This window comes from Gracilinanus agilis, chromosome 3 (genome assembly GCF_016433145.1).
Source record: "Gracilinanus agilis isolate LMUSP501 chromosome 3, AgileGrace, whole genome shotgun sequence".
NCBI lineage: Eukaryota > Metazoa > Chordata > Mammalia > Didelphimorphia > Didelphidae > Gracilinanus > Gracilinanus agilis.
The window spans coordinates 7737475-7756466 of record NC_058132.1 but is presented as its reverse complement, the minus strand read 5'-3'; the positions used below and the strand labels follow the sequence as shown (position 1 = coordinate 7756466).

General features: G+C 53.8%; 1 protein-coding gene across 1 annotated transcript; it reads right to left on the bottom strand.

The window, feature by feature from the left end:
- Positions 1-575: 575 nt before the first annotated feature.
- LOC123240703 (zinc finger protein 420-like) lies at positions 576-17710 on the bottom strand. The gene is made up of 5 exons (XM_044668423.1): positions 17274-17710; positions 16600-16754; positions 16427-16491; positions 12934-14330; positions 576-1008 (listed from the first exon to the last, which is right to left on the bottom strand). Exons 1-5 carry the CDS (start codon positions 17708-17710, stop codon positions 576-578), a joined length of 2487 nt encoding a protein of 828 aa, XP_044524358.1.
- Between the last annotated feature and the right edge of the window lie 1282 nt (positions 17711-18992).

Sequence of the window (18992 nt, the reverse complement as noted above, 5' to 3'; positions counted from 1 at the left end):
TTCAAGGCCATATTATTAGATCCATGTTATGAAGGAGAAAATTGAAGCTCCAGGGCCCAAGGTTACACAGTAGATCGATGTTTCTTGGGTCATTCCCCCTCTACCCCACCCCCACCCCCCCAGCAGAAGGAAAGCTCCTCAAGGGCAGGGATTCTTTAGTTTTGGTCTTTGAGTCTACAAAGACTAGCCCAGTACCCGGCACAAAGTAGGGGTTTAATAAATGTTTGTTGAACATTCCGTGTTGGAAGCAGGATTTGAACACGGGCCTTTGTGCTTAGAACTCCATTCTCTAGACACTAAATCACAGAATTTGTCATTCGGAAGCCCTTTGCTCATCTCAAAAATGGTGATGAATGAATGGACGTCCCTACATTACAGAGTTAACCAGTAGGGAGGGATCTTGGCCATCATCAATTCTTAACTTTACAGCTGAAGAAAGGGGGGACTAACCTGAGATCCCAAAGGCTGTAGTTGAGAGAATGGAGGCAGGAGGCAGCAGATCCAGGACCAGAAGCCAAGAGTCCCGACCCCTCTGTTCCTGCTCAATCCACAGCTCGTCTGGCACCATGCCATCACTAGGCTTTCTCTCCAGAATGGGTTCTCTGGTGTCGGATGAGAGTAGAGAACTGGCTGAAGGCCTTCTCGCATTCGTTGCACTCGTAGGGCTTCTCTCCGGTGTGGATGATCTGGTGCTGAGTCAGGGTTGAGCGGAGGCGGAAGGTTTTCCCACACACGCAACATTCGTAGGGCTTCTCTCCGGTGTGGATTCTCTGGTGCTGAGTCAGATAGGTGTTCCGGCTGAAGGCTTTGCCGCAGTTCTTGCACCTGTACGGCTTCTCTCCGGTATGGGTTATTTGGTGCTGGATAAGGGATGAGCTGTGTCTGAAGAGTTTCCCACATTCAGAACACTCATAGGGTCTGTTTCCCATATGGATTCTCTGGTGTCGAAAAAAGTTGGAGCGCTGACTGAAGGCCTTCCCACACTCACTGCATTCATAGGGTTTTGCTCTGGCATGGATTACCTGGTGTTTAATCAGGTCAGAAATCTGCCTAAAGCTTTTAGCACAGGTCTCATATTGATGGGGTCTCCCTCTGAGAGGCTCTGTGTTGAGAGTCATAGCCAGGTCTGAGCTCAGATTTAAGCTCTTTCCAAATTCATTATATTGTTGTCCTTTCTCTTCCTTAGGGGCTTTTGTTTGATTGACTACTACCTGTCTGAAACCTTTTCTTTCCCAGAAAACAGATTCCTCCTGAGTTTGACTTATGGAAGCTGCCTTCTGACTCTCTAATGTATCACAGATGTGTCCACATTTGGGGTCCCAGAAGATGGGCCTTGCTGGCTTTTCCATTGTTACTTCCTGGGATTCATCTCCAGAAAAGTTGGGCTTTGGAGAAGACTCATTTGCCTCCATAGTAGACTTTTGGGCTGAATGAAAATGGAAAGAAAAATGTCACAAAAATATCTCTTGGCCAGGAAAATGAAAGTAGGAGAATGAGGAAAGTTAGGGTGGAAAGAGTAAGAGAAATAAGAGACCCAGTTCTGCCAGCAGCCATCTATGGATGACCTCCCTCTCTCTGGGCCTTGGTTTGTTCCTCTGCAAAAGGAGCAGTTAGGCTGAAGGAACTCTCGGGTTCCTTCCAGGTCTAATCTCCTTTAGTTCTTTGGATGAGATCAGAAAGGCAATTCTATACCATTGGGCTATGAGAAATGATGATCTGGAGGGGTCCAGGAAAACCTGGAAAGACTTACATGAACTGATGTGAAGTGAAATGAGAAGAACCAAGAGAACACTGTATACAGTTACAGCAACATTGTATGATAATCAACTGTGAATGATTTAGCTATTCCTAGCAATACAATGATCCAAGACAATTCCAAAGGCTCAGGATAAAAAATGTTCTCCATCCTACAAGGTAGAACCTTTCCCATAAGATCAGGGGTGAAGTAAGGTTATCCTGGTTCTGCTTATTTCACACTGCATCAGTTCCCACAGATCTTTCTAGCTTTTCCTGAAATCATTTTACTTATCATTTCTTGTAGCACAATAGTATTCCATCACCAACATGTACCACAGTTCGTTCAGCCATTCCTCAATGGATGCATATCCCCTCAATATCCAATTCTTTGCCACCACAAAAAGAGCTGCTATAAACATTTTTGTACAAGTAGGTCCTTTCCCCCTTTTCATTATCTCTTTGGGATACAGACCCAGCAATGGTATATTTTTTTACTGGATCAAAGAATATGCAGCTTTATAGCCCTTTATAGCAGCAAATTGCCCTCCAGAATGGTTGGATCAGTTCACAACTCCACTAATAAGGAATGCTAGCTTTAGCAATAACAGAAGATAAAGAAACCAAAGGAATTAGAGTAGGAAATGAGGAAATAAAACTAGCACTCTTTGTAGATGATATGATAGTATACTTAGAGTATCCTAGGGAATCAACCAAAAAAACTAATATAAAAAATCAACAATTTTAGCAAGGTTACAGGTTATAAAATAAACCCACCTAAATCACCAGCATTTCTATATATTGCCAATAAGGTGCAACAGCAAGAGAGAAAGAGAAATTCCATTTAAGATATCTATACACAATACAAAAGCCTAGGGATCTACCTGCCAAGACAAACCCCAAAACTATAGGAACACAACTACAAAACAATTTTTACCCAAAAAAAACCATTGGAAAAATGAATGGAAAAACATTAATTACTCATGGGTAGGCTGAGCCAACATAATAATAAAGACAATTTTATCTAAATTAATTTAACTATTAAGAGTCATACCAAGCAAACTACCAAATAATTATTTCATGTAGCTAGAAAAAATAAAAATAATAATTCATCCAGAACAATAAGAAGGGCAAGAATATTGAGGAAAATAATGGGAAAAATATGAAGGGTGGGGGTCCTACCTGTATTAAAAAGTGGCAATTATCAAAACCATCTAGGACTGTCTAAGAAACAGAGTAGTGGATTAATGGAAGAGATCAGGCACTTGCCACCCAGCAAGAAATGACCCTAGTAACCCAAGGTTTCCTAAACCCAAAGACACCAGCTTTTGGGAAGAAGAACTCACTATCTGACAAATACTGGAAAAGAGTATGGCAGAAGCTAGTCATAGATCAACATGTCACACCATATGCCAAGAGAAAGTCAAATGGATACATGATTTAAAACTAAAGGGTGATATCATAAATAAATTAGAGGAGCAGAGAATAATTTACCTCTAGGAATTATGGATAAAAGGAAAATTTAGGGCCAAACGAGAACATTAGGAGGTAGAAAATGGTTACTTTTGAATACATTAAATTAAAAAAGGTTTTGCACAAATAAAATCAATGCAACCTCAAGATTATAAGGGAAAGAAAAAACATTTTTATAGCAAAAGTCTCTTGGCAAAAAGGTCTCTGAAAGTTCTCAAATAGAGAACTGAGTCAAATTTATAAGAACACAAAGCATTTCCCAATTGGCAGACGGTCAAAGGATATGAGCAGGCAATTCTCAAATTCTCAGATGAAGAAATCAAAGCTATCTATTGTCACATGAAAACATGCTCCAAATCACTACTGACTAGAGAAATGCCAATTAAAATAACTTTTAGAGACTGCTTCACACCTAGATTGGCTTAAAGATAAAAGAGGAAAATGATAAATGCTGGAGGGGACGCCAAAAAATGGAGACACTAATACGCTGTTGGTGGAGTTGTGAACCTGTAGCACCATTATGGAGAGCAATATGGAATCATGCCTGAAGGGCTGTAAAACTTCACAGACCCTTTGATGACCCAGCCATACTGCTGCTAGGTTGATGTCCCAAAGAGATCAAAGATGGTGGGAAAGGACCTTCTTGGACAAAAGTATTTCTAGCAGCTCTTTTTGTGGTGGCAAAGAATTGGAAATAAGGGGACGTCCATCCAGGGGGCAAATGGCTGAACCAGTTGGGATATGAGATTCTAATGGAATACTATGCGCCCTAAGAAATGATGGGCAGGATGATTTCGGGAAACCCTGGAAAGACTTGTATGAGTAGAACCAGGAGAACACTGTATCCAGTATCAGAGATATTGTACGATGAGTAACTAGGAGGGTGGATCTGAACTCAGAAAGAAGACTCCAGGCCCAGCACTCCATCCACTGCACCACTCGGCTGCCCACTGCCTCCTGCTCCTCCCCTACATGTGGGCTCCAGTCTAAGCAGATGGCTGGGCACCAGGATCCTCCACACTTTTCCTTTTCCCACTCCCTCAGGGGCAGGAGGGACCTTTGACCCTTACCGGTGGTGTGGCTGTGGCCCAGAGCCAGGAAGCAAGTCAGAGATTATGGAGTCCCTGGAGCAGGGAGAGGCCACAGAAGGGATGGCCAAGGCCAGGAGGGAACTCCCAGGGACCTTGGAGCCTGGACCACCAGAGGTGGAATGGACGTTTGAGCCTGAGCGCAGAGCAGCAGGGTGGAGAAGCCTTTGGACATGGGGCAGGGATGGAGAGGCAGGGAAGGCCTTTTGGCCCTCTGACATCTTGGCGGCCTCTGGCTGGCCATTGCTCTGCTTACCCATGTCCCTCCCGGAAGAGGAACCCCAGATCAGAGCTTCGGCGACCCCCTGTCATCTGAGCAGGCACACCAGCCCCAGACTCCATTCCTTCTATGTGACTCAACGTCCTCGAGACCCGGCCAAGTTTCTGGTCAGCCTCCATAGGAAGGGCCACCTCTGGCCCTGCCTCTCCTCATCTGCACCCAGGAACCCCACTATTCACTCCCATGTCAGACACTTGGGAAGCAGGTTTGAGCCAGGGTTCCAGCTTTGTTCTAGGTCTCCCAGGGAGGGAACCCAGCTTTGTCACTGGCAAATCTGCAAAGAGTCAGCGGGGCCTCACAGATCCCCACAATCCTTCATGGGCGGGGGGGACCTCCATCTGCCCTTTGGGCCCAAATCTGGGTCATTGTCCTGCCGCCTTCTCTGGACCCTCCTGTGGGGCAAGAGACCCCGGCAGTGGCTGGGCCTGACCCTGGGGAGGAAGAGAGGCAGGGAGCTCCCTCTGGTGTGAGTGGCTCTGAGGATGCCCGGCCTGCCTCTAAGAGCCCCCTGCCTCAGGCCCCAGGAGCCAAGTCAGGCCGGCTGGCAGGCACCAGGCGCCCGTCCTGGCCACCTCTGGCCCCTGAGGCCTGCCTGCCTTTCCCCTCTGCCCGCCAGAGACTCTGCTCCTGCCTGAGAGAACCAGCAGCAGCTGGAAGGGCAAGCCCAGCTCCCTGGCACCGTCTGTGCTGCTAACCTGACCTGCTGGCAAGCCGGGAGGAATGGCAGGGAAGAGTGGGAGATGCTCCCTGGGTCCTCAGCTCTCCTGGCAGGGGCTCCGAGGATGAGATGGGGCACAGCCCTCCCTCGATAGGGATCCTCAGAGGGCATCCCGCCCCCCTTCACCAGGGCAGGCGTCCCCTCTGCAGGGAGGCCCCCCGCGCTGCTCAGGGGCCTGACAAATACAGTAAAGGTTTCCCGCCAGTCACCCCCCCCCATCTTCTCTCTCTGGGCTCGAGGGGTCCGTCCTTGGGAGCCTCAGCTTGGGGAACTCCCCCCTCCACACAGAACCCTTTGGGATTCGTGTCCGAGGCCACTGCGGTAAGTGAGGCAGGAGGATCTCTAAGCACCTCCTTCCCACTCTCCAGCCAGCGATCTCTAAGCACCTCCCAGACTCTCCCCTTCCCCTCTGGGAACGGCTCCTCACCACCACCACTACCACCACCACTGAGGCTGGCTGTGCTCCTTGGCCCCAGGGCGCTCGCTTACCCTCTCTAGGTCGGGTCCGAAGGAGGTCAGCCAGGTCCAGACCGCGGGGCCTGCTGGGTGACCCTCTCTGGGACTCAGTTTCCCCGCCTGCCAAATGGATTGGGATCCCAGGGATCTCCAAGCACCCTTCCTGCTGGGGGGGGCGGGGTGCGAGGGGGAGGGGCCGAGAGGGGCTTGCCCAAGGAGGTGGCTCCCTGGTGACGTCACCACCACGATAGACTCTCCTGATTGGTCGATTGCGGCACGGGAGGCGAGGGCAGCGCGAGGGGCGGGCCTAATAGATCCTCCCCTGGGATTGGTCCCCCTTCGGCTGAGGCGCGGAAGCATCACCATTGCGCTTGCGCACCGAGCCCACCCTGCTCTCGAGCTTCTTGGGACCGTGACTAACGCTAGGCGTCTCCTTCTCCAGGACAACCGGTGGCGGTCTGGGAGGGGGCCGTCTCCATGGCAACAGGAGCTCACCAGTGCGCATATCCCTACTGGGGTACTTCCGGCTTCGGGGGTCTCTATGGCAACCTCCTGGACGCGCGGGCGGCAGCCAATGAGGACACCATGCGGAGGCGCCTCCCCTGCCCCTCCTTTCCATCCTGAGGCTGGGTTTCTCGGTCAGACGGGCGGTCCCCGAGCACCCTCCCCGGTCCTACGATGAGGGGCTGGGCTGGGGGAGCCTCATTACGCTTGTGGGACTCCCTTGGGAAGGCCTTCGGGCACTGCGTGAATCTGCGGCGCGGTCCTGGAACTTAGCGTGCCCTGTGGGGACGTCCGTGAATCAGGGTGGGAGAGGCGGCCCCGGAGGGTCAGCCTTGACTCTCTGGCCTGCGGCCCCGCACACCATAGGCGCTTAATAAATGCGCGGGGGAGGGAGGAGGAGGAGGCCGGAGAGAGGGCGGGCAGCAGGGCCCAGGGGAAGGCGCAGGGCTCTTTTCTCCGCTACAGGCCCCTGCCCTGGGAGCATCACAGAGCCGAGGACTCGTGTGCCCGCGGAGTGTTGGGGGCCGAGGGCCAGCCTGTCCCGAGAGCTGCTGAGGGAAGCAGCGGCCTGCCCGGCGCTTCGATGCTTGGACCTCCCCAGCCCGTGGGTTATTCCAACCCTCAGCCAGGGGCTAAAGGCGTGCCCCTCGCTAAGGCTCTAAGATCCGCCGGGGAGGGAGGGGCTATAGCCACCCCATTTTACAGATGAGGAAACTGAGGGAGACGGAGATGAGGCGAGTTGTCCAGGAGGTGCCTGAGGCTGCCCCTGGAGCCTCTGGAGTTACAGAAATTGGAGAACCAGTTGTAGGACCAGGAGCTGCTAAAGCTTAAAAGTGCCCCAAGATTGGGGGCACCTCTTGGATTTGGAGGGTTACTACTGAGGGTGCAAAGAAGGCCGGCCTCCCGCATGGGTGCCCCAGCAGTCCCTGAACAGGGGAATGAAAAGTTTGGACCAGCGCTTAAAATCCCCAATGTATTTGCCTGGTGACTTGCTCACTGATTCTAAAGGGAGCTGAAGGGAAAAGGAGGAGGGAAGGAGAGAGCTCTCATCTCAACATATAGCCCTTAACTAGAGAAACAAGTTAGTAGCAGTTGAGGTTCAGAGGAGACAAAAACCCACGACAGGAACCAATAGTAAGACCCATGGCCACAAATGTATACATACAGAAGGACAAGCAGCAAACAAGGGGTCCTCGTAGAAGGGTATCCGTGTCGGACCTCATAGCTATCAAATGAGACCCATGCCTGGAATGTGGTGCTTTATGGGTAAAGCCTTATTCGAAGGAAACAGGATGGATCCACCGAGATGACAAGGAAAGCATTAAGTGCTGTCTAGTATTCACGAGAGGAAAGCCAGGAACTAGAGAGGACAATGGGCTGTGGAGAGAGTTTGGGTGAAGATCAAAGGAGGGCACAGCGGCAATTTAGCCACTAGGATATACTACAGAAAGAAGAAATGGCACACACCTGGCAGAAAAGAATAATGCAGCAGCAACAGGAGACTACAGTTTTTGAGACATCTGTCCGAGGTCTTCCTCTGTTAAATGTAGAGAAGCTAATGATTTGCCTCAATGGTAATCTCACTCTTCAGAAAATGGAGGATTCAGCAAGAGGGAATTCTAAATTCTTATAACAGGGAACAACAAAGGATTGCCTGCTTTTGGCTGTGCTTTCCAGGGGTCTGTGATGGAGGAGAAGGCGGGGCATGCCAAGAAAGACCTGGAGAGATTAGATCTAAAGGGCTCAAGGGAAAGCTAGGTCAAACTGATGGAATAAAATTCTGCTGGGGGAATCCACCTGGGAGGGATGGGAAATTCAAAAATAAAATTCCGAAGACACAGAGAACCAGTCATGAAGATGAAGAAAAGCCATTTTCTGAGCAGACTGATTTGGATACACCGGGGACTCGATTTTCAGTATGAGTTTGAGTGTATGGAAGAAAGAAGAGCACATACCAGGGAAGGCCTGCAAGAATTGAATCATTGATGCTAAAGCCCAGAATGAGCCGGGGCTGGCAAGGGAGGCTGAGGACAACCAAAAGGATGTTGGAGGACAGAAGGGAGAGAATTGCTGCTTAGTGTGAATGATGGCTTTTTTGAATGTTTGCTCTGCTAAGGACAATGGTCTTTAATTTTTTTTTTAATTTAGTCTTTAATTTCTGTCTTAGTAATAACTAAGAAACTTAAGGGGGTTAAGTGACTTGCCCAGGGACACAGTGAGGAAGTGTCAGATTTGAACCCAGGTCCTCCTTATTCCAGGCCTGGCACTCTATAGGCTGTGCCCATCCAGATGCCCCTGGACAATGGTCCTTGACCTGGAGAGGACAGAACCAAAATGGCTAATGGAGCTGATACTGGGATAAGGAAGAAGATGGTAAAAAGGTACCTACCCACTCTTGATAAATTCAAGTCACTTAATCCAAAGGTCTGAAATCTGAGGACCTGGGTTCGAATCCCAGGTATGCAGAATACTAGCCGTGTAATTGAATAACTCAATCCTTCCAGACTGTGTTCCCCATCTGTAAAACAAAGGAGTTGGACTAGATGGCCTCTATTCCAGCCCTACATCTATGATCCCATGTGATTACCCAAGTCACTGTGAGTGATAGTTGAAAAATTATAGTCAATGGAAGAGATACAAGCTCTGTGACATACTGGACAGAGCACTAGACCTTGAACAGGAGACCTGGGTTCAAATCCAAATTCAGTCCTAACTCTGTGATTCTGGGCAAATCACTTAACCTCTCTTTCTGCCTCATCCATAAAAATGGGAACACTAATAACACCTACTCCCCAGGATTGTGAGGATAAAATGAGATATTTGTAAAGTACTTTGTAATTCAAGTGCTGTATCAATGCTAGCTATTATTATTGTTTCTACTATTACAGGATTGGAAAAAGGTAAAATATCCTGGTTTTCAGAAAAAAAGAGAATGGAATCTGCAAACTATTAGCAAAACTTTAGAACAAAAGAGGCAGCTGGGTAGCTCAGTGGATTGAGAGCCAGACCTAGAGATGGGAGGTCCTAGGTTCAAATCTGGCCTCAGACACTTCCCAGCTGTGTGACCCTGGGCAAGTCACTTGACCCCCATTGCCCACCCTTACCACTCTTCCACCAAGGAGCCAATACATAGAAGTTACAGGTTTAAAAAAAAAGAAAAAAAAACTTTAGAACAAAGTATTGAAAAGATGACTAATGCCTGGGAAACAATGTTTACCCAGATCCAGCATGGTTTTCCAAAGCTTGGTAATGCCAGATTTATCTCCTTCTAGGACAGGGTTTCTAAACTGATAGACAGAGCCTATCTGAATTGCAGCTAACAAAACATTGCATTCTATTCTTGGGGGAAAAGATGGCGACGTGAGCTATGCAGCAGTACTATTGGGTTCCTTCCAAAATGGTTGAATGAATGGAGGGACTCAAAGAACAGCCTTTCACAGTTCGGTGTGGATTTAAAAGGTCTCCCCAGTGGAGCGCCCCAGGGATCTGTGCTCGGAGCTGTGACGTGTAGTTAGCTATATTGAAATATCATCATCCTTCTCAAATATGGAGGGAGGTGAGAGAAGCTGGAGAGATCAGGAGCTAATCCGCTGGATGGCGAGATCACAGTCCCAAAAGGTCTCGACAGGCTGGTTCACTGGGCTGGATCAAATAAGCCGAAATTTAGAGATACATTTAAAGGTGTTCTATTTGAGTCCCTAAAATTGACTTCACGGGTCCAAGACGGGCCAAGTATGGCTAGAGAGCCAGTTGTCTGAAAAACATCTGGGGACTTTCATGGCCGGCAGCCTTGAAATGAGTCAGCACTATGATGAGGGGCCAAAATAACCAGGACAATCCTGGGCTGCATTCTGAGAATCTGGAGGTGAGAGTTCCATTCTTTCCGGATCTGTGTTCGCTCCCAAGCCCCACAGATAAGGAGGATATGGATGAACTGGAGAGTGTCCAGAAGACAATGACCAGAATGGTGAGGAGGCTCGAGCCCATGCCGATCAGCTGAAGGAATTGGGAATGTTTAATCTGGAGAAGGTTTAGGATGGCTGCTTTCAGGTACTTGGAAGTTTCTTAATAGGGTAGAGAGACTTGTTTGGCTTGGCCACTGAGCTAAGAACCAGGAATGATGGGAGGAATTGTAAAGGGGTACACGTAAGGATTAGACCCTCCCCTTCATTGGAAGTCTTTAAGGACAGTCTATTTGGCCACAGGTCAGAGATTCCTGTTCGCTGGTCTAAATCTCCCGGGGTCCTTTCCAACTCTGAAATTTTGTGAGTTCATTTCTAGAACATCTTTTAAATCGCCATGTAACCCTGGGCTTGTCTCTTTTTCTTCTCTGGACTTCAGTTTCCCCAACTACAAAGGGTGGCGGTGGCAGTGCCCAGGGATGGGGTGGAGTTGGACTAAATTGCCAGTCAGTTCCTTTACGGCTCAGACATTCTATCGGCAGAAGAGTCTTCAAGGGGCTAAGAAGGGAGGGCAAGGCCTGAAACAAAGGAAAGTATGAAGGTACAAGCAAGGTACAAGGCTCTGAGGTGCCAGAAGACCTGAGGTCAGAGGGTCATAGGACTTGAAGACTCACTGGATGGCCATCGTTCCCGTCCTTTTTTGAGCTCTGCTTTCATCTCTGTAACATGAGGAGGCTTTGAGCTAGATTACCTGTAAGGAGCTAAGGGACCTTGGGCAACTTGCCGCCTGCTTCTAGGTCTCAGTTTTCTCACCTGTAAAATGAAATGAATTGGATTCAATGGCCTCTGAGAGAGGGTTTTTCCAGGAGCGACGTACGGCTGGGAGCGTTGGACTACACGAAAGGCTGAGCACTGCCAAATTGACACTTTCAAATTGTGGTGCTTGAGAAGAGTCTTGAGTCCCTTCGACAGCAAAGAGATCAAATCAGTTAATACTTAAAGAAATTCAGTCTATTTACTGGAAGATCAAATATGGAAGCTGAAGCTTAAATGCTTGCTTTGGCCACAAAGCGGCCAGAAATATCATCTCTGAAGAATCCACATTGTAGGGAACACTGAAGCCAAATTCCACCAGTGAGAAAGGGGCCCTACCCTCCACCCTCCACCCACCCAGTGGGAATCCCTAAATATACGTCAGTCCCAAGGGCACGAGACAACATGGCCAAGAAGGAAGCTTGCTTCTTACATGGCATGTGGCCGTGAAGAAATATTTTGGAAAACATGGCCGGAAGGAACATGGCTCAGAGGTTGGGTGCTGGGTTTGGAATCGGGGGACCTGGGTTAGAATCCTGGCTTTGCCCTTGACTGCGTGTATGACCTTGGGCAAATCATTTCTCTTGGCCTTGGTTTCCTCATCTGTAAGATGAGAGGAGTGGAATAGATGACTCCTTAGGTCTCTTCTGGTGCAAAATTTCATAAACCTATGAAAGAAAAGGAGAAATGGAGCTGGAAGGTAAGGGTCAACCTAGGACCTCAGTGGCCAACATGAATGGACTCCAGAATCCCGCAGCTGAAAGGCCTTCAGAGGACATCTAATCTAACCTCTACCTGATCTGGCAACCGACTAAAGGATCTTCCTACTTCTTGCTTAAAGACCTTAAGTGGGGGAAAGGATCGTGGCTTCTAGGGGCGGCGGGGGGTGGGTGGGGCTGGGGTATTTCCTTTCGGCATGGCCACAAATGGCTGACGCCAGGGAGCCAACAATCTGGTGGGAGGATGGCTGGCTATCTGGAAACTTCTTGTGCAAGAAGTTGGGTTCTGGCATTCCCCAGACTGGCCTGAGGAACAAGGACATATTTGAATGAGAAGAGGAATGTGATGAGTGTCACTGAGGAAACCAAGTTAGAGGCAGCATGCCAGATGCAGAGGAGGCCCACTGGCTGTCAAGGGCACAGCAAATGACGGATTTTACTTGGTGCACTTGCCGCAACGAATAACACAGGCATGGGAACAACCCATGGAAGTGTGGAATAATAATGATAACTACACTGGAAAAGGAAAGTATTTTTTTAAGAAAGGGAGACACGAGAAGAGGAAGGTACACAAGACAGCAAAGTGAAATTCAAGTACCAGAAACATGAATGAAGACCACGGGAGAACACGCAGGCGCAGGGCTCTCCCTGCCACACACGTTGGGGCAGGGGTGTTGTTCAGATCCCGGTGGGGACGTGAAATCTGCTCCCTCAGATCTCCCTCTGTGGTGGACATAAACACTGGATCCTGGAGAGATCGCTTGTGGCTGGCTACTCGTGTTCTCAAGGTTTGTCTTTCATGATACTCTCGCTGTAGCGGGCTCAAGAAATAATTTTCTACTGTGGTTCTGAAAAAGGATTTGTCACGGATGAGCAGCCTCCCCACCCTCAATCTGAAGAAACTGTATGGCAGCAGATGGGTCGGCATGGAGGGAATGGAGCTGGGGGGAGGGTTGGGGCAGAAACCATTTTCTCTTACGGCATCCCTAGAAACAAAGCGGTCCAGAGATGGGCGATCTGGTGGGGAGGGAATTTATCCAAGTGAATGGTCGGAAATGGGCTTTCCCCCAAACTGGATTATCTCCAGGATGTAGCCTCCAATGTCTGGTAAGATTTTCCTTCAGCATGTTGGGCAATGAGGGTTCACTCTATGGAGATGCTCTTCCAAACCAACACTGCTAGGGTCTCTCTCTCTCGTGCTTGGTCTGGCGTACGTGCCAACTGAAGACCTTCCCACAATTGCTACATTCCTAGGAGGTCTCCAGCATGAATTTTCTGGTGCTGAAGGAGGTGGGAAATCTGGGTGTAGGCCTTTCCACATTCGTTACATTCGTAGGGTTTCTCGCCAGTGTGAATCCTCTGATGCTGAATCAGGTGTATGCTCTGGCTGAAGGTTTTCCCACAGTCATCACATTCGTAGGGTTTCTCTCCGGTATGAATCCTCTGATGTTGATTAAGAGATGAGCTGTGGCTAAACGACTTCCCACACGTGTGACACGTGTAGGGCTTCTCTCCGGTATGGATCTTCTGGTGTTCGTTGAGGTGTGTGCTCCGGCTGAAGGCCTTCCCACACTCGCCGCAGCGGTACGGCTTCTCCCCAGTGTGAATTCTCTTGTGCTGGATGAGGTGGGAAACCTGGGTGTAACGCTTCCCACACTCCTTGCACACATAGGGCTTCTCTCCAGTGTGAATCCTCAAGTGTCGCGTGAGGGATGAGTTCTGGCTGAAGGTCTTCCCACACTCGCCGCACTTGTAGGGCTTCTCTCCGGTGTGGACCGTCAGGTGCTGGGTAAAGGAGGACGTGTGGCTGAAGGCCTTCCCGCACTCGTTGCACACGTAGGGCTTTTCCCCCACGTGGACGGTCTGATGGCGCATGAGGTGGGAGATCTGGGTGTAGGCCTTCCCGCACTCGTTGCAGCCGTAGGGCTTCTCGCCGGTGTGGATGCGCTGGTGCTGGGTCAGGGACGAGCTGTGGCTGAAGGATTTGCCGCAGTCGCTGCACTCGTAGGGCTTCTCGCCGGTGTGGACGCGCTGGTGCTGGGTCAGGGACGAGCTGTGGCTGAAGGTCTTCCCGCACTCGTTGCACTTGTAGGGCTTCTCTCCGGTGTGAATGGCCTGGTGCTGGGTGAGGGACGCCGTGTGGAAAAAGGCCTTCCCACACTCGCTGCACTTGTGTGGTCGCTCCCCCGTGTGGATCTTGCGGTGCCGCGCCACGTGTGACACCTGTGTGTAGGCCTTGCCGCACTCCTTGCACTTGAAGGGCTTCTCGCCCGTGTGGCAGCGCTGGTGCTTGATGAGTGACGAGCTCTGCGTGAAGGCCTTGCCACACTCCTTGCAGGAATAGGGCTTCTCGCCCGTGTGGATGCGCTGGTGCTCCGTGAGCGACGAGCTCTGGCTGAAGGTCTTCCCGCATATGGCGCACGCGTAGGGCTTCTCGCCGGTGTGGATGATGTGGTGCTGGATGAAGTAGGAGCTGTTGCTGAAGGCCTTCCCACAGGCGCTGCACTTGTAGGGCTTCTCCCCCGTGTGGCTCCTCTGGTGGATTAGGAGGTCTGACTGGTAAAGGAAGGTCCTCTCGCACTCAGGACACCCGAAAGGCCTCTTCTCAGCGCTGGCCCTCGGCCAGGAGCTCTCTCGGCCCTCCTGACCCTGGGCCGGCTCTCTGCGGGCTGCAGCCGGGCTTCTCGGGCCTGGACGTCTGCCAGATCTGTTACATTCAAAGCCTTGGTGGGGGCTGAGAAGGGGTGTCGCGGCGACGTCCCGGTGGTCCCGTTCTGAGGCTTCTCCCGCTCCGAAACACGCTGGGCCCCCTCCTCCGGGCCCTTCCGGCCTTTCTCCCCGAGGCGATGACGGTTCAGGCGCCTCCCAGCGTGCCATGGAAGCCAGAGCCTGAGGCTCGCGGTGCCCATCTGAAACTGTGGAGAAAAAGAAATGATTCCCATTCCCCACGCAGGGGAAGGCGGAGGGCCACAGACGGGCCTCGTGTCCTGGCCTTCCGGGTCCTGTCTCAGAGGGAAGACAAAGGGCGCCCCGGCGAGAGGGGCGACAGGAGGTCCCTTTTGGCTGAGGAGGGGGCTCAGGTAAAGGACAAAGGGAGGCCCAGCACGTGGACAGAGCCAATGGGGAAGCCTTTCTCTCTCAGAAAAAACCAAAACCAAAACCTTCTGTTTTAGCATCAGATAGGAGGGGCAACTAGGCAGTTCAGTGGCTAGAGAGCTAGGCCTAGAATCAGGAAGTCCTGGCTTCCAATCTGGCCAGACGCCTCTCAGCAGGGTGACCCTGGGCAAGTCACTTCACCCCAGTTGTCTAGCCCTTGCCATTCTTCTGCCTTAGAAACGATACTATTTATTCCATGACAAAAGGTAAGTGTTGAAAAAAGGCAGAAGGGTAGGGGCTGGTGGTTTGCCCAGTGGGCACAGCTAAGAAGTGTCTGAGGTCAGATCGGAACCCAGGACCTCCTGTCCGTAGGCCCTCTAGGCCCGGAGCCACCCACCCACCCCTTTCTCACCTGTTTTCAACCTCTCCTTGCCTGGCTCACTCCATTCTGCCTACACACACGCCCGCCTCTTCTCTATCCCTCAGAAACGCCCAGCCTTGCTGATGTGGCCCTTCTGCTCCTCGTGGCCAAACTCCCCAAACTCCTCTGCCTCCTCTCCCTGCCTTCTTCCCCCTCCGGCCAGCTCCCACCCTCAACGCTCTCCAGTCCTCGGCAGTCTACACTGTCTCTCCTGGCCTGCTAAGTGGGGTCCCCTCCCTTCCTGCCTCCCTTCCTGCCTCTCTGAAGGTTCCATCTCAGTCTCTGCAGGATCTTCCTCCGCCTCCCCTCCTCCTCCCAGGGCGCCCTCCCAGCCCGGTCCAGGCCCTCCTCTCTTCCCTCCAGACGAGACTCCTCAGCTCCTGTCCACACTTACTCGGATGGCCCATCTTGCCCCGGCCTCCCTCCTGACCTCCAACGCCTTCTCAGGCTGGATGTGTGGCAGACACGGTTCTCCCTCGCTGCCGCTTTCCCTAGAACTTCCCGGGCCTCGGGCTCCGCAGCCAGGGGCAGCCATCCCGGCCTCCCCCTCTCCCTCTCCCATATCCAAGATGGCGCAAGACCCGTCTCTCAGACTCGGCCCTTCTCTCCTCTGAGCGTCATCGCTCCGGCCCAGACCCCGTCACCCACGACGCCTGGCCTGCGGCAGGGCTGCCGGGCCCGCCTGCCTCCGGGCTTTCCCTCCGCTGGGCCCCCAAAGGGGCGTCCCTAGAGGGCAGCTCTGACCGTGTCACCCCGACTCGGTAACGTCCAGCGGCTCCCGGCGGCCTCCAGAGCAAAGACAAAATGCTGCTGGCATTCAGGGCCCCTCTGAAGCTGCCGCCACCTGCTGATCCCAGAACACGCCATTTCTCTGGGCTCGGGGCAGTCCTCTGGCTGGCCTCCTTAGCTCTGACCACTGAGCTTCCCGGCTTCCTCTAAGGCCCCCCCCCCGAATTCTGGTGCCCCCCTTCATTGTCTCCCCTGTTAGACAGGGAGCTCCTTGAGGGCAGGGACTGCCTTAAACGCTGGCCGACTGACCGACTGACCATCGGGTTGTCCCCCCTCTTCAGTCCTCGATCAGTCAGCCAGGCAACATTTAGAAGCGGCCACTTCGGGCCAGGCGTCGTGCTGAGCGCCGGGGAGAGGCCGAGGCTCCCGTCCAGCCCCCGCCTCGGCTCTGCTCACCTGGCCGGAGGCCGCCGGGCTCTCCTCCTGCCGCCACCCAGGGCGCTCTGCTCTGCTCCAGCTGCGAGATGAGCTCCGGCTTGGCGCTTGGGAATTCGGCTCCTGGGGAAAGAGGGCGTTTGGCAGGGCTCGGGGGGCCTCCGGGGAAGGGGGGGGCCAGGGTCAGGGCCGGGGTCAGGGCCGGGCTCTGGGCCCGGGGGGCTTCCTCACCCAGCGACACCAGGTTCCTGTAGTTCTCCAGCATCACCTCCTTGTAGAGGTCCCTCTGCGCAGGGCCCAGGCGTTCCCACTCCTCCAGGGTGAAGTCCACAGCCACGTCCCTGAACGTCACCGACTCCTGAAACACAGGGCGGGTGAGGGGTCCCCTAAAGGGTCCCGGCCCCCCCCTCACAGACGGGCAAACGGAGGCCCAGGGCACCGAGCCGCTCGCCCAGGCCCTGCCCCGGCCGGCCGGCCCCTCTGTCCTCCCTCCACTCCCACATCACTCGGCGAGGCTTAGGTCCCTCCCAGCGATGGCCGAGCACCCGTGAGGCCCAAAGGGACTCCGTCCTGCCGCTGGGGGAGGGCCGTGGGAGACCGGAGACGGAGGCTGCGTGGGAGAAGCGTGAGAAGGCCAGTCTGGCTGCCCCGCGGAGTGTGCCGGGGGAGGCGGGGGCTGGCACCCCGGCCCGTGGGCCGCCTGCATCCCGAGCTGTCACAGCCTCTGAAGAGGCCTCCCTCCCTCCAGCCTCTCCTCCAAGCCATCCAGGACAGGCTGCCCAAATCATTTTTTTAACTTTCTGCCCCAAACTCAGAGAACATCAGGGGAAACAAACTCCTGACCCTGGCATTCAGGGCCCCACCCACTCCGGCTCCCCTCTGCCTCTCGGGCCTCCTGTCCTCACGTCCGGCTGGGGTGCTGCCTCTTCCCGTAGAGGATCACGGCCATCTTGGGCCGGGGGACAGGAGGGGACCTCGTGGGTGCGGCGGGACCCACGACAGCCAAGCTTTGGTATCGGGAGGCAGGAGGGCACATCGAGCGCCATTCGTGGTCTCCTCGGATGCGGCCCACCCAGACCCTGCGGGGTCCCGAGTCCGTCCTCCAGATCTGGCCATCCGCGACGTGGCGAGTGCGGCCACAGCCCGACACGAGCGCTCCAGGGCCACGGAGGCTGTCTGGGGCTCCCCCTGAGCCACTGCACCACTCTGGGCAGCCTGGCCGCACCCTCGCCCGCCTGGGCCCAACCGAACAAACGCCGGTCCAGGGTGAGCGGACTGGGCCGAGGGCTTCGCTGGAGCCTCGCTGGGTTCTTTCTGGCATTCCCCAGTGGAGCCGCCTCATGCTGGCGCCCCAGAGGCCCCGGCACAGCCTGCCCTCCGGCCATTCCCTGAAGCCTCTTAGAGACATTTTCCTCATCTGCTCCTGCAGCCCCTCCTGGTGCGGGGCTCATGGTAGCCCGGGGGGCCGTCCCAGCCACCCGCTCCTTCTGCACACGCTGGCACGGGGGGCCACCTTGCTGTGCCCCGACTCGGGCCGAGCATCCCTCTCCTGGTCGGCATTTCCGCCTGTGCTTCCTGGCAATCCTCCCGGAGCTTCTGCCTTTCATCCCCTTTTCCCATCTTCGTCCAGCCCCGAGGCAGCACCGGCAAGCCTGCCTCCTCTGGGAGCCCAGGGGATGAGCTCCCCGTGCATTCAGAGCCGTTTTCTAGTGTCCGCGGCCACCTCCATCCCTCCCCCGGAGGCCCTCACCTCCCTGCCCAACCTCGAGCTTGGCGGACCAGCTCAGCCCTGCGCTCTCTCTCTGCGGGACACCGTACTGAAGGGCTGGGGCCGCAGTCAGCTTTCACACCTCGAAATGGGCAGACGCTGGCCTGCCCCACAGAGCCGACCTCCTCCTGCAAAGCCCCGGCCTGGATTCCTCCACCTGGAGGCCGTGCATCCTAGCTGGGCCCTCGCAGCAGTCCTTTGGCCCTTCCCTCATCTTTGGCCCACCAGGCCCGGCGGAGGCTCCTCAAGTCTTCCGTGCTCCGCAGCCCCGCTGGGCGGCCATTCGCCGAGTCTTCTCTGCTCACGTCCCATGGTTGCTCCTCTTGTCTTGGATGAAGAGGCAGCAAGTCCCCAACACGAGCCTCTGGCCCGTTCCTCCTGCCTCCTCTGGCAGACCATCCCGACCGCGGCCCTCACCCCCTCCTGGGCCTTCCCTGCTGCCTATGGACGTGCCCAAGGCTCCGCGATCGCTGAGCCTCCCCAGGATGTCCATCATCCGGGATCTTTGCTTCCCCTCCCAGCTGAGGTCCTGAGGCCGATGGTGCCTCCCCCTCCTCAGCCGTCGCTGTGTTCTCGGGGAGCAGCCCCATGGCCTCTCCTCAAAGCCTCCCCCTTGGGTACCTCCCTGTGACCCCTGACCCCGCCGAGGGCTCCTCCTGAATACTTCCTGCTCTCGCTCCTGTTCCACTGACTGCTCCAGGGTCTCCTGGCCACTCCCTCCCTCGGTCTCCCCGTCCCGGCTTCTAGCTCGCTCCAGCTGCATGTGTTCTCAGAGGTGCTTTTTGCCTCTGGGAGTCCCCAGTGGCGGGCACAGTGCGGGGCACACAGGAGGCGCTCCCACGGGGCCAACGATGGT